Source organism: Hippopotamus amphibius, chromosome 5 (assembly GCF_030028045.1).
Source record: "Hippopotamus amphibius kiboko isolate mHipAmp2 chromosome 5, mHipAmp2.hap2, whole genome shotgun sequence".
NCBI classification, from domain to species: Eukaryota; Metazoa; Chordata; class Mammalia; order Artiodactyla; family Hippopotamidae; genus Hippopotamus; species Hippopotamus amphibius.
This window is the reverse complement of record NC_080190.1, coordinates 32,110,716-32,127,426: the sequence shown is the minus strand read 5'-3', so window position 1 is coordinate 32,127,426 and position 16,711 is coordinate 32,110,716. Positions and strand designations below refer to the sequence as shown.

The window sequence follows — 16,711 nt, the reverse complement described above, 5'->3', positions numbered from 1 at the left end:
TGTCCCTCTTTTCAATTCAGATTTAACAAACATTTCCTGGAGTATCCACTATATCCGTACTACTCTGTTTACCAAAGTACTCTCAGAATTACTCACATGCTACCCAAATCACCACGTGTCCCATAATTTTCACTAAAACATAATCTCTCTACATAAGGGAATGTATATAAAGTGCTTAACCTAGTGCCTGACACATAGCAAGTACTCAATAAGCTAAAGTATGTACAACATAGAAAATACAAAAAAGACTGGCAATTAGGCATTGTCTAGAGCAAGAACACACATAACACATGTCAGTTCACGGATGCCATCAGGCAGGACCTTGCTCTAAGGGTCATGACACTGTTTAGATTCTTTTCCCTACTCGAGACAACAGAAACCATAAAATTCTTTTCATAAAAATGTTTTCTTTGTCATAGCAAAAAATACATATTTATAAGACTGTCAGAAAGAATAGGCTATTTCCATCATCATACAGTTTGTTTGCTGGTGCCTCCAAAAGAGAAATTTACCACTCTAGAGAATGAAATCCACTGAAAGAGTCACAAGAAAAATGTTCTACCTACAGAGTAAGATTTTTCTAGAGGTGGCTGCTGGCCAACCACAGATGCCTGAATAAAGACAACAGCATCCTGATGTCACTTTACACATGTACTTTTGGAAACAGCTTACCCCGTGTATGGGGTAAAGCGTGGCTTCTTAGGTCTGCAGGAATTCAGGCTGTACTCGGGCCACTTTCCGGAATTCTTTAGTGTGGGTCTTAGGGCACTGCATCTCACACCAGCTGATGGGAACCATCTGGGCACCTGGAAGGGAAAAGCTTGTGTTGGAGATGGGCCCCAAATATTTGCTTGAGACCCTTCTCTTTTCAGCTGGGTATGAAGCGAAGTGTCACCAAGCTCTCTAGTGAACCTCACCTCATACAGAAAAAAACCTTGTTTATTCCACTGATTTACAGAATGAGTGCCTCTTTTCCTTAGATTATATAAGGATAATCATTCTAATTTCAGTAGTAAGTATCTACACATGTACTGCTTCTTAGATAATTAAAAAACAAGGGAAATGAGGGAAGACAATGGAGTACTCCCAAACCCTAGCTCCCAGGTAAAGGTAAGCATGCAGAAGCATGGACAAACTCACCCGACTCACTGTGGGCCACCACCACTCCCAGCTCATTTTCGGCAGTGGTTAGGAGGTAGTTGGACTGTGCATCACCTAGGGAGATCTAGTCACATCACATTGGTAAAGGAAAACAAAGAGTTATAAGTCTTCCCTCCCATAGCCTCTTGAATGGTTTCTCTACTTCCATTTCCTCTTTTGACAAAGGACCACAAGTCTGAGGGGAAAAAAGGATACCACTTTGGCCAAGACGATGTCCCCAGGACGGAAACTCTTATAAATTTCAACCTGTAAAGAAAGGAGTGTTACGGGCCCAGCAACGAAAATCCAATGCAGCCAAAAATAAAAATAAGTAAATAAATAAATAAATAAATTTATCAGGGGGAAAAAAAAAAAGAAAGGAGTGTTAAATGAAAGCTCCGAATCAGGTCTACATGAAACTACTAATCCCCCAGCAGAGCCAGTCTAACCCCAGAAGGCAGAAGTCATTGTTACTCAAGTCAATCGACAACCTTTATTGCTTCTGTGGCATCATCACATAAATGAAAGATTTTGAATTCAGTAACCTGATTAGCACTCTTAGACAAAAGGTACTATAGTTGCTCTGAAAGGGTCCAGAGTAAGTCTGAGGGAACAGCAATGAACAAATACCTGGCTTCAAAGGCAAAGAGTAAACTAGGCCCTCTCTGGTCAACAAAGTGAACCAAAATCAAATGAAGAGGAAAGGGACAGTGAATTGAATTCCACATCTTCCAGTAGTGAACACCTTAAAATTCCTTGGACTACACATTCCCTCAGACCTTTGAAATTCACTGGAATAATTTAAAATGACTGAGACTCCTAAAGCCATGAAAAAAAAAAAAGAACCAACCAACAACCTTGTCTTTTTCAGTAGCTCGAACGTCTTCCTTGCTAAAAAGAAAAAAGAATTAACAGAAAGATTAATTATCTACGAGAAAGAATTATCCTGTAGACTCCTAGCAGACAAAGAGCCACAAGAGCAGAGAGAACAAGTCCTGATTGGGACCCAGCTGCACACCCAGAGGAGCAGGGTGAAGAAGTATCCCCAGCCCTCACCTGGGGGAGAAAACCACATTTCCCATTCTCGGATCACACAGAGCAGCAGTATCAATACCTCCCACCAGAGAAATGTGGGTCAGATTTAGCAGGGAAGGGTAAGGAACTTCACTGCCTTAGGAGAGCTTGAACAGAAGCACCACAGAACCACACAGAATCCTGAGGGTGGAAAGAGCCTCAGACATTAAATTATCTGGTTCACAAGAATTGTTTGTCCCTTCCCAAGAACCCACAGGAAAAAAAAATACACCATTCTACCCACTACCCTTTTTATTTTATTGTTTTACAATCCTTGGATTCAATCGACATTAAATTCAAGAAAGGTACTTTCTAAAATGGCTTCTACTTTGTTTGATATGAATCATCCCCACAATGCTAATCTCCAGCTTAGCTCAAATCTTTCTGTTTTATTTAAAGTCCTATCTCATTAATACTTTCCTTTTGTCCTAACTCACGTTACAACATTTTCTTTGGATACTACCTGGGGAGAATCAAAGCACAAAGAGGAGAGAAATGGGCAGGAATAGAGACTGCAACTGTTCCTAAAAATTCCAGTCTCCCCTTCTATCCTAATCTCACTCCAGGTGCAGAAGCAAATATGAAGACAAAAATACTTCTTACCGGATAGTTCCTCGAAAAGAGTTCTTAAGTGGCGTGGACCCCACATATAGAATGTGTACTTTGGCAAAGCGTGAATTAATGCTAGAGACCTGTGGAATAGCGAAAAGAGCTGCATTAGAGTATCAGTAATGTTATCTGAAGGAGGCAGGAATAAACTAGGAAAAGACTAGGATATGGGTACAAGTAATCCTACTAAGTATAGAATTTAAGACAAGCTAACTCCTACTTATCCCTGCATAAGCGACATTTACAAAGTGGAGTAAGAGCCACTCTGGCCACCTAATATTACTGTGGGAATTAAATGAAATAATATGGTATAGATTTTGAAAAATATACAAGTCTAACATAAATACACAAGGGAAGTATAGCAAATCTAGCTATACCTTTAACAGATTTTACTAAGAGCCCTGTAGTGTGAACAGAATTTAAGTTTCGATTTCAGCTATTGCATAATATTTAGATCACTGCCTTTCTAGTTATTTTCAAAATAACATATAGATTTTCTTCTTCTTCTTTTTTTTTAATTTGGCCGTGCTTCGAGGCTTGTGGGATCTTAGTTCCCAGACAAGGGATTGAACCCATGCCCTCAGCAGTGAAAGCAAGGAGTCCTAACCACTGGAGTGCCAGGGAATTCCCATGTAGATTTTCTGTTGGAGAAATTTATAGAGGAAAACTAAGAGCTACAAGTCAATTTAACTAGCAGAGGGTGGGGATGGGCATGGAGTACTGATGTATTATAGCTACTGATCAGTACAGCATTAATTTGTATTTCCCCTCAAAGACTTTATAAAATCTTTTCTCTGCAGAAAAAGTTCTGCTTCAGATGTTCAAAAATGGGCCTCCTTATCACCCTTTGGTGCCCCTGTTTCCCAGACAAAAGTAAGAAATTACAACCTCAGGGAACCAGCTCTGTGAAAGAACCATGCAAGCTTGAACTTGACCAAATTGATCATTACCCTACAAATCTCTAGACTAGCACAGTCCAGTAAAACTTTCTGTGATGATAGAAATAGTCTGTGTTAACCAATATGGTAGCCACCAACCACCTGTGGCTACTGAGCACCTGAAATGTAGCTAGTGGAACTGAGGAAATAAATTTTAAATTTTAATTTTAACTTATTTAAATTTAAATGGCCTTATGTGGCTACTGGTTAGTATATTGGACAGTGCAGATCTACAATGGTCATGATTTCAGCATTGGATGGTATCCTAAGCAGGGAGGTTAGGACCAACTTACCTTACAGGTTACAATAACTCCCACATCTGGCAGTAATTGGGACTCTGTTTCTCTCATCACAGATATGACAGGAAGCTACAGAGAGAATAAAACATGAATATCCCGGCTAAGCCTTGGGTAAAGGTATTGATATTTGTTGTTTGAGAGTAATACAGGAATGCCTTGGGCCACAGTTGAGGCCACCTGCACATGTTCTGCAGGCGGATTCATTTGTAGCCCAGAGCAGAAATCTTTAGATATTTTAGGCTATAGGTGGGCCAAGGGGCCACAGGAAGAAAGCTACTAGAAGACATAATCTGACCATTTCAGATGAGTTCTAAGTTTCTGGTGATTTTTTTTGGCATACAACTATATTGCCTGTAATCATGATAATGTGACTCTTTCCTCCAAAGTTATACCTTTTTTTCTGCTTGTCATTTTACTGGACAGGCTAGAATTTCCAAATAAACGTTATATAATAGTGGCCATACTTGTTTACTTCTATTTTAAGGGAATACTTATAGAATTTTCTCTTGAGCATGGTATCGGCTATTGATGTTGGCAAGATATTTTTGAGCCTTATCTTTTATTAAACTCTCCCTTGTTCACTATGCTTCAGCTCTCCTGGTGTTTCTTCAGTTTCACCAGTTCACTAAATTTCTTCCCATCTCAGGATCTCTGTTTAACCTATTCTTTCTGCTCACCCACTCAACTCTTATTCATCCTTTAGATTCAGGTTAAATGTTACTTCTGACTAGGATGGGCTTGCCTGTTACACGGCTCTCACGGTACCCCATAGTATTCTTTCAGAGCAGGCATCACGTTTGTAAGCATACATTCATTTGACCATGTATTTGCTTACAGTTTGTGTCTGTGCCCCTTGATAGCAGAGACCATGTGTATCTGGCTCATTACCACATCCCTAGAGGTCACCACTGTGCCTGGCACGTGAAAATGCTCAACAGATAGTTATATGTATAGCTATAAAATGAACAAACTGTCAAATCCTAAGGAAATTCCCAAATTGATGGAATAAAAAGTCTCATTTTATAGATGAGGATGAACCTAAAACCAGAGAGTTTAAGTTTCTCATCTAAAGCAGCATCAGGGACTTCCCTGTGGCACAGTGGTTAAGAATCCGCCTGCCAATGCAGGGGACACAGGTTCAAGCCCTGGGCCAGAAAGATCCCACATGCCACAGAGCAACTTAGCCTGTGCACCACAACTACTGAGCCTGTGCTCTAGAGCCCATGAGCCACAACTACTGAAGCCCGCGCACCTAGAGCCCATGCTCTCAACAAGAGAAGCCACCGCAATGACAAGCCCATGCATCACAACAAAAAGTAGCCCCCGCTCTCTGCAACTAGAGAAAGCCTGGTCACAACAACAAAGACACAACGCAGCTAAAATAAATAAATAAATAAACAAAATAATCTAAAAAAATAAAGCAGAATCAAGGTTCAGTCAATACTGAAGTGTTCTACCTCTGAATCCTCTTCCTACTATGTTCCCTGTCTTTAAGCTGCTCCTTCAAAAACCGCTCATCTGATCCAGAGCTCATCGTGGATCAGCCTTTGGAACCCGGGAGAAGAGTATTACTCACGCATTCAACAAACATCTACTGAGCATTTACCTTGTGCTAGGCGCGGAGGTTATGGGAGTAAGGCCTGCTTCCGTGGAGTCTAGTAGGGGAGGGGTCTAATGGGGAACTTATTGATATAAGTGAGCTTAATTACATGCTGAGCAAAGTGCTTAGAAAGGGAGGAATACAGCTCTTTGTGAGTGTTCAACAAAACAAACAAAAAACAACTCCTTTTTTCGACTAGTGTTTAAGAGGGCTTCTCTGAGAAAGTGATTCTGGTGAGGCTATCTGAAGGGTAGGTAGGAATTAAATAGGCTAAGGAAGAGAGGAGCATGTTCCAGACAGACGGCGTGTGTACAAAGGCTCTGTGGCGCATTGGCGACACTGAAAGAAGCCAGGACTAGATAGCAGAGAGTGAGGCTCGGGCAGCGGAGCGAGATGAAGCCGGAGAGGTAGGCGATATTCGGACAGGATTCAGCTCATTGCACGGCTGAGCTCGCCTCCACTCTTCCCCCAACTTGCTTCCCCGAGCGTCAGCAACACAACCAAGCCAGACCAACACAACTGGTCTGTGATGGCTAAGTGTCCAGCAGCGGGGACCACAGCTGTTCGAAACTTAGAGAACAACTCCTTCTACTGAACGAGGCACTGAATGCGTGCCCGCAGGGCCCCTGCTTAAGGACTGAGAAACTAAAGGCAGCCTAAGAGAAAGGCAGAGACAGAGGAGAGGGGAAGCCGCCCCCTTTACCGCGCCGTTCTCGCTGCTCTTCCTCAGGCAGCCAGCAAGAGACGAAAAGATGTAGCCGTGCCGGGTGTAGGTGCCGCTGCCGGGGCTGCCCTCCTCCAAGTTACACAGACGTTCGCCTGCGGAAAGAACACTGCATCAGCCACGGGTCCGCAGAAGCGGTTGGTCGTCGGGCCTTCCTGCCTCCTTCCCTACCCAAGATTCCCTCTGAGCACCGCTGACTTACCGGGGATGCAGTACCTCACGGGCGGCGCCATGACTGCCACTGTCCCAAGTCCGGAGGAAAATGAAGCCGACCTCTCATTGGCCAACATCCAGGTGCAGTTTCGTAGTAAGAAACGCGCCAATTGGTGAGCTCTATCACGTGATCGGGAGCGCGCGCGCGCGCGCGCGCCCCCAAGTAAACTCCATTTCCCAGGTAGCCCTGGGCCCAGTCCGGGGGCGGAGCTCCGGAACGCATGCGCTTGCGCTTGCGCCTGTGGCCAAGGATGGGCGGGCGGCGGGTCCGGGTCTGCAGGCTGGAGCTGTGGGTTGTGGGCCATGGTTGGTTGGATTGAGCCGGGCCGGGCTGGGGCGCCGAGCTGGAGGGGGTGGCAGTGAGCGGCGGCGGAGGCTGCGGGGTTCTAATTGGCTGATTGGGGAGTCGGCCGGCGGCAGGTAAGAGCGAAGCCGCGGCCTTTGCTGCCCAGTCCTGTCCCTTTTTGTAGGGTTGGGCCCTGTTGCGGGGCCTTGTGAGTTCCTGCTCTGCAAGGCCGTGCCCTCAAACCGGGCGGAGCGCACCCTCCGGGCAGCGTTAAGGCGCGGAGCTGGAAGGTCAGCCCACCCAACTCGCCCATTTCACAGATTTGGAAACTCAGCTCCAGAGAGAGAATTTGACTTAAACCATGGCCAAACCGGTACCCAGGACCACGCCAGCCTTATTGAGAAATAAAACCTTCCCCCGGTTTCTGTTAACTGCAGCTTCGGATCCTGCGGTCGGATGCTGTCAGACGTAGCTTGTTAGTCTGGAAGGGAAGTCTGCGCATAAAAAAAATGCTGCTCTTGCTGATGATTGACATCTGCTGCCTGAGACTGTAAACACCCTGAGGACAGCCTTTGTCCGAATGAGATCTGTCGACCTTCTTCTCTTCTAGTGGCTGTGGAATCTGTGTGTACTCCCGTTCCCACTCCCACTCCCCATAAACCCTGTATCCGGTTTCCCCTTGGGAAAGAAATGATGACGTAGAGCCTTAGGAAGAGGGGCGTGCTGTGGCCTGCAGTCCCCTCTGATCTAGTGGCAGATGTCACTATGTGGCTGCTACTGAGGGATCAGAGCGCTCAGAGCTGTGCTGGGGGTGATGGCGAAGCTGTGCATTGCTCTGTTTCCTGCTCTGTTCACTTCCATCACCACCCCTCGCCCCCACCACATACAATTGTTTGAGCTCTGCTTTACCTCAGTTTCCTGAGATGAAAACTTCTAATGTTCAGTTGTGGCCCCACGGAGTACCTGTCCCTTCCCTGGCATTCCCATACCCCTCAAACCCCACAAGCTAAAATAAGGGGGAGGTGGGCTTGGCTTCAGACTTCTTTTAGGCAAATCTGATCTTTAGCGCTGCACCTACAAGCTTTCAGCTTACATGTTTGGGTTGATTTCTGGTTGGACTAGTTTTTTAAAATGACTTCTAACTCTTAGGTGTTATGATTCTAACAGTGGTTTTCATTTCTCTCTTTATTGATCACAAAGAACGTAGCGGCGGACATTGACTCAGTGTTATCACATTGGCGGGAGTGTCCTTGCTGTTATTTGTAGGACAGATAGACATCTGACTAGCCTTTCCATTCGGCATCCCTCCAGTTCATTCATTCAACAAGTATTTATTGAGTACTTCCACGATCCAGATATTGTGCTAAGCATTTTATAAACATTTCATTTATATCTTACCAAGTGTGTATATAGAACCAAAGGCCTAGAGCAGAAAGGGACCTTAGTATCGAATCCTACCCTCTCATTGAATGGGAACACAAGAAAATTGAGTCGCAACAGAGTTTGGTGATTTGTCCAAGATATGGAACTACTTAAGGGCAGAACTGAACCCTAAGTAGTCAAGTTATGGGGCAGGTGAGAGTTGGTAAGTCTAGCCCTTGAGGCAGGCATTTCCTGTAGAGCTCAGTAATTCTGGAAGTGGTTGAGAACAATCTGAAAAGTGGAGAATCAGAGAAGGAAAATTTTTTTGTAGACAAGAGAGATGGCATATAATTCATGTTTATTACAGATGAGGAATGCATCTTATTTGCAAGCTATTGCTATAAAAAGTATTTCAGTGAATAGGAAACTCTCCATTAGCCATCATAAGGGAATGAACAATGGTGCAGATGACCTGAGTCACCTGGATTTGATATGGGGTGAAATGTTTTGTCCCACTCTTACATTAGATTGTATACTATTTGAAAATTCATGCTTCAAGTCAAATCATGGTTCAACACAATAGGAGTGCAACTAAAAGGGGGTAGGAAGTTTGAGCTTTTCCTTTTTCTCTTTTCTATACTGCCCCTTAATTCTCTTAGCACCTCGGAAGTGATGGGAATGGCCACTTACTTTATCCTGGTACAGAGAGGAGGTCCCTACTGAACTGTCTTCCCTTTGCTGGCCTTGTCTGCTGGATTTCTTTTGGCCGTAAGTCTTTAGAGGGCTTGTGGAAGGAGGTAATTAAGTTTTCTTTGAAGGGCCTCTTGTGGGGATGAGCCTGGGTGCAAGGAGAGTACCTTGCTCCAGTTACTGAAATGAAACCATCCCTACAGTGGAGCAGCCTCCTCCAGTTTCGGCCAGGTTTTGAGCTGCCTGTTAAATAAGTCAGTGGAGTTGCTGAGGACAAAGTAGCCATAGGGGAAAATCAGATAGTTTCCTTTCTGGTAAAGCCTTTAATCTGCAGAATTAATGAGACTATCATCGAAGGAATCTGTGTCTTCTGTTCTGGGCATTGCCTGGGCGGCTTACCCCCGAAGGCTGTTAGATGAGGTAAAAACCACATGGAGAAGGTGAAGGCACTTGCAGAGGAGCCGTGCACAGGGCTAACGAGCTGGGAAGGCTGGTCGGGAAGCTTGGGTCCAACGGCAGCAGCCGCAGAGGAAGCTCTCGAGTGTCCAACTAGAACAGGGCAGGGGAGACTCGTCACTCGGAGGGGAGGCCCTGCAGTCTTCCGGAGTCACCAGGTCTCCCAGGGCAGTGTCTCCTGCCTGTGCTGGTGTTCTGCTCTGAACACCAGCCGTTTTCTTGGCTTCAGTAAGCGTGGGGTGGGGCTGGGACTAGAATTGGAGACAAAGCATCTTATGTCATGCAAGAAGTAGCTGAGCTGTCCTGACGGAAGACAGGGACTCTCATGCCACCAGGCCTGTAACGTCAGTAGGAAGGATGAGTGTCTTTTGGTAAGACTCAGGTAGCACCAGGGAAGATCTAGGTGCAGGATCCACATGCTGTGAACTCACCCCCCACTGGCTGTTCCTTGTGAGGACAATTGTTAGGAGGGAGGCTGACGGGCCAGGGCAGGCAAGAGACCCCGGGACACCTCTGCTGCAGTGGTCAGGCCCTCAGAGGCACATGGATGGCTTTGTGCACGTTGGTCAGGCTCCACCCAGTGGTCTGTCTACACAGACAACTCCAGAGACCCTGATTTGGCTTGGAGCTGCCTCCCTACTTCCCACAGCTACTGACTGGCCCAGGGGGCCTCAGTCTTAGGTCTTTGCCTCTAAGCTCCCCACTGGTGGGGCAGGAAGGGACAGGACCCAGGCTGGCCCCTCACACTGGTGTGCTCTCCTAGGAGCCATGCGGGGCCAGCGGAGCCTGCTGCTGGGCCCTGCCCGCCTCTGCCTGCGCCTGCTTCTGCTCCTGGGCTACAGGCGCCGCTGCCCACCTCTGCTCCGGGGCCTGGTACAGCGCTGGCGCTACGGCAAGGTGTGCCTGCGCTCCCTGCTCTACAACTCCTTTGGGGGCAGTGACACAGCTGTGGATGCTGCCTTTGAGCCTATCTACTGGCTGGTGGACAACGTGATCCGCTGGTGTGGGGTGGTGAGTGATGCCTGGGGACAGGAAGAGGGATGTTTGGGGGTAGCAGAGGGACATGTGTCGGATGGACCTACTGGGTTTGGACCCACACAGGCCTCCTGCCCTGGGGAAACTCCCGAGTCTACTCTGGGTGCTGGCAAGCCCTCTCACTGCGTCTTCTTGACCTCCCTGGTGTCGGCAGGTGTTCGTGGTGCTGGTGATCGTGCTGACCAGCTCCATCGTGGCCATCGCCTACCTGTGTGTCCTGCCGCTCATCCTCCAAACCTACTCAGTGCCACGACTCTGCTGGCATTTCTTCTACAGTCACTGGAATCTGATCCTCATCGTCTTCCATTACTACCAGGCTATCACCACTCCACCTGGATACCCACCCCAGGTGGGCCCCTCTCAGGGGCATGGGGAAGGGAGAGAACCTCAGGCTATGGAAGCCAGTCCCAGGAGTGGGGAGGGAGAGTGCCTTGGTATTTTTGAGGTACAAAAACCAGTACTGCCACAGTTGTCATGGTGCTTTTCTCCCTCTACACAGGGCAGGAATGATATCACAACGGTCTCCATCTGTAAGAAGTGCATTAACCCCAAGCCAGCCCGAACACACCACTGCAGCATCTGCAATAGGTGGGTCTCCAGGAACCCCAGCTGTTGCCCGTTTGCTGTAGCGCTAGGGCAGAACCTAGATCTGGAATTTGATAGGACGTTTATGAGGCCCCTGTCATGTGCCAGGCAATGTGCCCTCTGTATTGGCACACCTGGTCCTCAGGATGGTCCGGCGAGTTATGCATTATCACTGCTTGTGGAAAGTGAGATTCAGTGAGATGGGCCAGGGTAGGCAAGAGACCCCGAGTTAGCTTGTGCAGTGTCATGTAACCAGTGAAGCAGGGTTTGAAGCAAGGCCTGGCTCTCCTCAAAGTCTGTGCCCTTTCCACCTCAGCAGGATGCTGGTCCTTGTAGGAAAGGATTGGCACTGACATCTCAAGAACCTTGGCCACCGTAACAGAGCCTGTGTCCCTCCCTCACAGGTGTGTGCTGAAGATGGATCATCACTGCCGTATCCTTTTATTATCTCTTCTGCCCGAGGCCTCCTTCTTTAGCCCCAGAGCACTGCAGAGGTTTAAGGGCCACAAACCCAAGGCTTCTAGCATCACCCTGCAGAGAACACTGGGCTCATGCGAAGTTAGACGTTAGTAGAAGAGCAGTTGTGGGAGTTGACCATCTCCTGGGAAAAGCAGGAGGCTTACATGCTCTCTGGGACAGATCTTCTTGGAGCAAGGCATCTATCCCTAACAGCTTTTTCTTTTGTAGTCTGTCATGGTAACATCTATTAGGTGGAAAGAGTTGTTTGGTTCAGTGGGTTGTCCAGTGGGTGTCCAGACAGAACCATTGGTCCCTTTCTGCTGTCCCACATAGATGTCTGGTTAACCCGTTAGGCTGAGGTATCGTTAGACTCATTTTACTGAAGGATTTCAGTTTTCATGATCTCCTGATGGGACTTGTGAGGACTTTGAAAAGCTGTAACACTTTCACCTCAACTTCAAAAAAGTCCCATATTTTCCTGCCTCTGGTGATTGGAAGCCTTGGGCTTGGAGGATGTTGTCAGGAACCAAGGATGAACCAGAGAAACCTGGGCACCCCCCAAGTTGTATGTTTGGTCTTGTCCTTAATCCTTCCCCCACCAGCCTGGCTGAACAACTGTGTGGGCCACTACAACCATCGGTACTTCTTCTCTTTCTGCTTTTTCATGACTCTGGGCTGCGTCTACTGCAGCTATGGAAGTTGGGACCTTTTCCGGGAGGCTTATGCTGCCATCGAGGTGAGCCTGTAGTTAGGAGCAGGGCAGCTCAGTAGAGAGCACTTTGGGGTGTGGCATCTGTCCCTGAGGAGTGGGGCTGGTAGCACCCCCCATCCTAGAGGCCTGAGAGTATAACCAGCACTGTTTTCCATCCCCTTAGAAAATGAAACAGCTCGACAAGAACAAACTACAGGCGGTTGCCAACCAGGTGGGCTCTCCCCACCCCACTGACTCCTGCTGCTCAGGCCAGGGGTATAGAGTTGCTGAGGCAACTGGGGCCCACCTGTTAGTTGAGTTGTGGAGACTGGGCTAAGGGGCCAGTCGAGACTGGATCGGGGGTGTTCTGGGATCTGTCCGCCGTGGGCGGACTACGTGGCCTAGGCGCAAGCTGGGAGTCCTAGGTACATGACAGTTTTTGGCTATTCCATGATCACCTTCTTTGGGCTGAGCAAGGGCTCTGCCTTGGTGATGGCCTGAGCAGCGAGGAGTCTATGTTAGTCTGTGTAATGGGGTTCCAGGGGACAGAGGTCAGGCTGGGCCAGTCTAACCGTCCTTTGCTCCTGGTCTGTCTGCATCCACATCAGGGTTGTCCCTTCTCCCTGGGCCTTTTAGGAATCCTTATTCTGAGAAGATCTGGGGCTCATGATTGTCTCTGCTGCCCTTCCAGTCCTTAGCGGGGCTCACAGTTCTCCCCTCCAGTTATTCCATTCTGGGTGTGGGTCTGGCCCCCTCCCTTGGGAATTGTAGCCACGTAGTTCTAGCTGGGGAGTGGAGTGGCTTCCCCTGGAGCCCCATTTGTGTTGTCAGAGTTAAAGGCTCAGGGTTGGTCCCTGCTGTGCTTTTACCATCCCGTCCAGACCTGCCCTGCCTAGTGTTTGTCCACACGATGATGCTGCCGGCTTGGTCCACCCATCTGGCTGCTGCCCTGACTCCTCTGCGGCTTAACCCCCTATTTTCTCATCCTGGGGCTTGGATCACTTCCCTGCCTGCAGGTGCTGGGCTCTGGTGGAGACCAGCAGAGCAAATGAGCCAGACTTTGCTGTTTTCTTTTTCTAGACTTATCACCAGACCCCACCACCCACCTTCTCCTTCCGAGAAAGAGTGACTCACAAGAGTCTTGTCTACCTCTGGTTCCTGTGCAGGTATCTTAACTCTCATTTTTGACAGTTTAAGGGACGGACAGCTTCAGAAAAACCTTTTTTGGTGCCCACACACAGGCAGGAACCCACCCCTGTGTGAACTGCTGCTGTTCTTAGTCTCGCTTAGGTTGGCAAAGAGTAGGGCTTAATTTTCTTCAGCATTTTGGGGCAGGGAACACTAGGGACTTGGCATTGAGTGTGTGGTGTGTGCCAAGGGAAGTTAAACTCCTGCTTAAAGGGTAGGTGCGTTTCATAGGTGAGGAAAACTGCACATCTGAGGGGTGAGGTGATTTGTTCTATGACATACAGCTAGGAATGGTGGAATCTGAGTGTTGTGCCATTTTATTCTAATCCTTGGTGCTTTTACTGCCCTCTCCTGTCTCCCAAGCGTGGGTATTTTAGGAAGTACATACATTTTCATTAATAATAGACTTATTTCCCCATCCTCCTTTTCACATAATTTATTCTTAGCCCATGTTGATGCTTTTTCATGGCTGCTGTTTATAGATGCAGTGATGTACAAGTTTATTCAGGACACGCAGGCTGGGAGTTAAGGCAGACTTAGGCAGAAGTCCCTAGCCAGTCACTGTTGCTCAGCTCAACTTCAGACCTACTCGTAGCCTCTAACCCCCTCCACGCCACCCCCAATCTTTCCCCCTTTCCTCAGTTCTGTGGCACTTGCCCTCGGTGCCCTGACTGTATGGCATGCTGTTCTCATCAGCCGAGGCGAGACCAGTATTGAAAGGCACATCAATAAGAAGGAGCGACGTCGGCTGCAGGCCAAGGGCAGAGTGAGTAGGGCCAGGATTGGGGTGGAGGGGCGGGTGGGTAACTGAACTTGCCATCCTATAGAGGCCATGGTCAGGGCCAACCAGGGCAGGCGTCATGAAGTCCAGAACTTGCCTAGCCAATTTAGGCTCAAAATTGGTTTAAGGAAAAGGGTTCGTAGAAACACATTTTCCTTTGCTCTAGGTTTTTAGGAATCATTACAACTATGGCTGCTTGGACAACTGGAAGGTATTCCTGGGTGTGGACACAGGAAGGTAAAGTAAAACATCTAGACCAGTGCTGTCCATTGAACTTTTTGTGGTGAGAAAAATGTTCTATACCTATGCTAAGACATTAGCCACTAGTCACATATGGCTTTTGAGTACTTGAAATGTGGCTTGATATATCAGTGAATTGAATTTTAAATTTAATTTCATTTTCACCAATTTAAATAGGCACATGTGGCTAGTGGCTACCCTATTGTTACAGTAGCAGATGACTACGATAGAATCATGAGAAAGCTGTTCTCAACAAGGCACCTGTAGTTAGGGTATGTTGGCTACCAGTCACCTCTCATTTGTATGGCAATGTCTGGATTTCAAGCAAATAATTTGTGGGATTGAAGTCACCTATTTGTGACAGAGGTCCTAAGACAGTAAATGAAGCTAGCTCCCTCAGCCCAAGAGACAAAGGTAAATCATTTTTCAAATTGTAGCTACTGAGGCAGTAGCAAGTAGGTGACCCTAAGTACCTGCCCTCCTCCCTTTCCCATCATCATCGTAGTATTCTTCTCACCGTGCTTGCAGTGGCCCCTCAGAAGTTTAGCTCAGAACCTCTAAAGGCCTTCAGGGCACCAGAGGGCACATTTATTGGACAAAATCTGAACTTTTTTTTTTTTTTAAAGAATAATCTGTTTTTTAAAAATTAATTTATTGGCTGCGTTGGGTCTTTGTTGCTGCTGTGTGGGCTTTCTCTGGGTGCGGCGAGCAGGGGCTACTCTTCATTGCGGTGCACGGACTTCTCATTGCAGTGGCTTCTCTTGTTGAGGACCATGGGTTCTAGGCATCCGGGCTTCAGTAGTTCTGGCACGTGGGCTCAGTAGTTGTGGCTCACAGGCTCAGTGGTTGTGGTGCACGGGCTTAGTTGCTCCACATGTGGGATCTTCCTGGACCAGGGATTGAACCCGTGTCCCCTGCATTGGCAGGTGGATTCTTAACCACTGCGCTACCAGGGAAGTCCCCAAATTGGAACTTTTATTACTTTTGTGATGAATGCCAAAGTAGCTTCAGACTCTCTTGATGTATCTTTGCTGAGAAATGAGGATCAGGAAGGAAGACTAGGAAGTCCTGGATCTCAGACGTATTTGTCTTCTTTTACAGGCACTGGCTGACTCGAGTGCTGTTACCTTCCAGTCACCTGCCCCATGGGAACGGAATGAGCTGGGACCCCCCTCCCTGGGTGACTGCTCACTCAGCCTCTGTGATGGCAGTGTGAGCTGGAGTGTGTCAGCCACAACTTGAGCACCACCCTGCTTCCTGCGTTGCCTCAAGGGCCTCCAAGGATAGCTTCTTGGAATCCTTGAGCAAAAAGAGCCAGTGGGCCTGCCTTAGGGTACCATGCAGAGACAGCTCAAGGACCAGTCTCCTGGCCGTTGCAGAAGCAAGGCATGATATGGAAAAATCCTAGGACTGATGTCCCTTTACTCAGGCAAACGAAGTTCCAGCCCTAGACTGGAGATCAGGCAGCTAGCAACCTTGCCGGGTACTGACCCCCACCTCCTCCAGCTTACAGCACTGGGGTTGGCCATCACCTCTCCCACTTGTCGTCTGAGACAACACCTGAATGGTAGAGCTGAGACCCTGGCTTCTCAACAGGGCAAAGATACCAGGCCTACTGCTGAGGTCACTGCCACTTCTCATGTGCTGCTGAAGGGAGCAAAAATAAAGGTATTTGATTTTTTAAAGATATGTAGCTTTTCACTCTTTGCCTTTCCAGTGGGGCAGGGAAGGGGAAAGTCAGGGTCAAGGCCTAGTGAGTACGTGTTCTGGTCCTGCCACCTGTGCCCCACGTGGAGGGGTTGGATGTCCTGAAGAATTCCTGGCTAAATCCTGCCGTTACTGTTCCTGTAGCTTATGCAGTGATGCTTCTGGTTATGTGCTGCTGAGGCATAAGTGGGAAGAGGGAGATAACTGACAGCTCCATTACCAAAAGAATCTTTATTCTCCAGCAGGTACCCACCGTCCCTGGTCCTCAGGGCCATACTCATCTGCATTCATCCTCAGCAGCATATCGCCCTTTTTCTGACATATAAATGGAAGAGCCCCAAGACCAAGGTCATTCTTCAAACACAAGTAGTCTCACACTCAGTTACTTCACAAATCCATTAGAAATCAGGATTCCTATGTTTCTTATACAGCCATGTGACAGAGGCCCAGCATTTGTGCTGTGTCAGTGGGAAAGGCAATCAGAGGCCAGTCGTCTCCCTGCCTTGGGCAAGATGGCTTGATAGTTAGTAATTTTAGGTTAGATTGTCTGTCAGAACAGTGTAGGCCTGGATGGAGGGCTCAGCTGCCAGGGCTCCCCAGCAGAAACCTGTAGGCAAAAAGAATGTTGACAGCA

The 16,711-nt window shown here is 47.8% G+C and overlaps 3 protein-coding genes across 14 annotated transcripts in view; 1 reads left to right on the top strand and 2 right to left on the bottom strand.

Annotated features, from left to right (window-relative positions):
- Positions 1-387: 387 nt before the first annotated feature.
- EXOSC1 (exosome component 1) lies at positions 388-6,641 on the bottom strand. Of its 3 annotated transcripts, XM_057736678.1 has the most exons (8): positions 6,587-6,641; positions 6,364-6,479; positions 4,055-4,129; positions 2,818-2,906; positions 1,998-2,031; positions 1,357-1,407; positions 1,141-1,225; positions 388-806 (listed from the first exon to the last, which is right to left on the bottom strand). In XM_057736678.1, the coding sequence occupies exons 1-8, from the start codon at positions 6,615-6,617 to the stop codon at positions 700-702; spliced, it is 588 nt and encodes a 195-aa protein (XP_057592661.1). In that variant the 5' UTR covers positions 6,618-6,641; the 3' UTR covers positions 388-699. The 3 variants fall into 3 exon arrangements, with proteins under 3 accessions (XP_057592661.1, XP_057592664.1, XP_057592663.1); XM_057736681.1 differs by lacking the exon at positions 6,587-6,641 and having other exon boundaries at positions 1,991-2,031; positions 6,364-6,548; XM_057736680.1 differs by lacking the exons at positions 1,998-2,031; positions 2,818-2,906; positions 4,055-4,129 and having other exon boundaries at positions 6,587-6,629.
- Positions 6,642-6,877: 236 nt separating this feature from the next.
- ZDHHC16 (zinc finger DHHC-type palmitoyltransferase 16) lies at positions 6,878-16,057 on the top strand. 6 transcript variants are annotated; one of them, XM_057734502.1, is made up of 13 exons: positions 6,878-7,017; positions 7,321-7,507; positions 8,905-9,013; positions 10,155-10,402; positions 10,581-10,775; positions 10,926-11,014; positions 11,416-11,444; positions 12,073-12,206; positions 12,346-12,393; positions 13,242-13,327; positions 13,992-14,115; positions 14,297-14,367; positions 15,472-16,057. In XM_057734502.1, the coding sequence occupies exons 4-13, from the start codon at positions 10,160-10,162 to the stop codon at positions 15,584-15,586; spliced, it is 1,134 nt and encodes a 377-aa protein (XP_057590485.1). In that variant the 5' UTR covers positions 6,878-7,017; positions 7,321-7,507; positions 8,905-9,013; positions 10,155-10,159; the 3' UTR covers positions 15,587-16,057. The 6 variants fall into 6 exon arrangements, with proteins under 6 accessions (XP_057590485.1, XP_057590486.1, XP_057590487.1 ...); XM_057734501.1 differs by lacking the exon at positions 6,878-7,017 and adding an exon at positions 7,036-7,173; XM_057734503.1 differs by lacking the exon at positions 7,321-7,507.
- MMS19 (MMS19 homolog, cytosolic iron-sulfur assembly component) overlaps positions 16,039-16,711 on the bottom strand; it is a 33,940-nt gene continuing 33,267 nt past the window's right edge. For all 5 annotated transcript variants that reach the window (XM_057734495.1, XM_057734496.1, XM_057734497.1 and 2 more), the window contains one exon: positions 16,039-16,684. In XM_057734495.1, coding sequence (XP_057590478.1) covers positions 16,657-16,684 — 28 coding nt within the window. In that variant the 3' untranslated portion in view covers positions 16,039-16,656. The remainder of the gene's footprint in view (positions 16,685-16,711) is intronic.

Bases quoted from the DNA above. Each gene is read 5' to 3' on its own strand.
- EXOSC1 (XM_057736678.1), bottom strand. From the start codon at position 6,617: ATGGCGCCGCCCGTGAGGTACTGCATCCCCG. The intron at 6,480-6,586 runs GTAAGTCAGCGG...TTCTTTCCGCAG, and splicing joins CGTGAGGTACTGCATCCCCG to GCGAACGTCTGTGTAACTTG. The intron at 1,408-1,997 runs GTTGTTGGTTGG...CTTTCTTTACAG, and splicing joins GAGCTACTGAAAAAGACAAG to GTTGAAATTTATAAGAGTTT.
- ZDHHC16 (XM_057734504.1), top strand. From the start codon at position 10,160: ATGCGGGGCCAGCGGAGCCTGCTGCTGGGCCCTGCCCGCCTCTGCCTG. The intron at 11,445-12,072 runs GTATCCTTTTAT...TTCCCCCACCAG, and splicing joins GAAGATGGATCATCACTGCC to CCTGGCTGAACAACTGTGTG. The intron at 14,116-14,296 runs GTGAGTAGGGCC...CCTTTGCTCTAG, and splicing joins GGCTGCAGGCCAAGGGCAGA to GTTTTTAGGAATCATTACAA.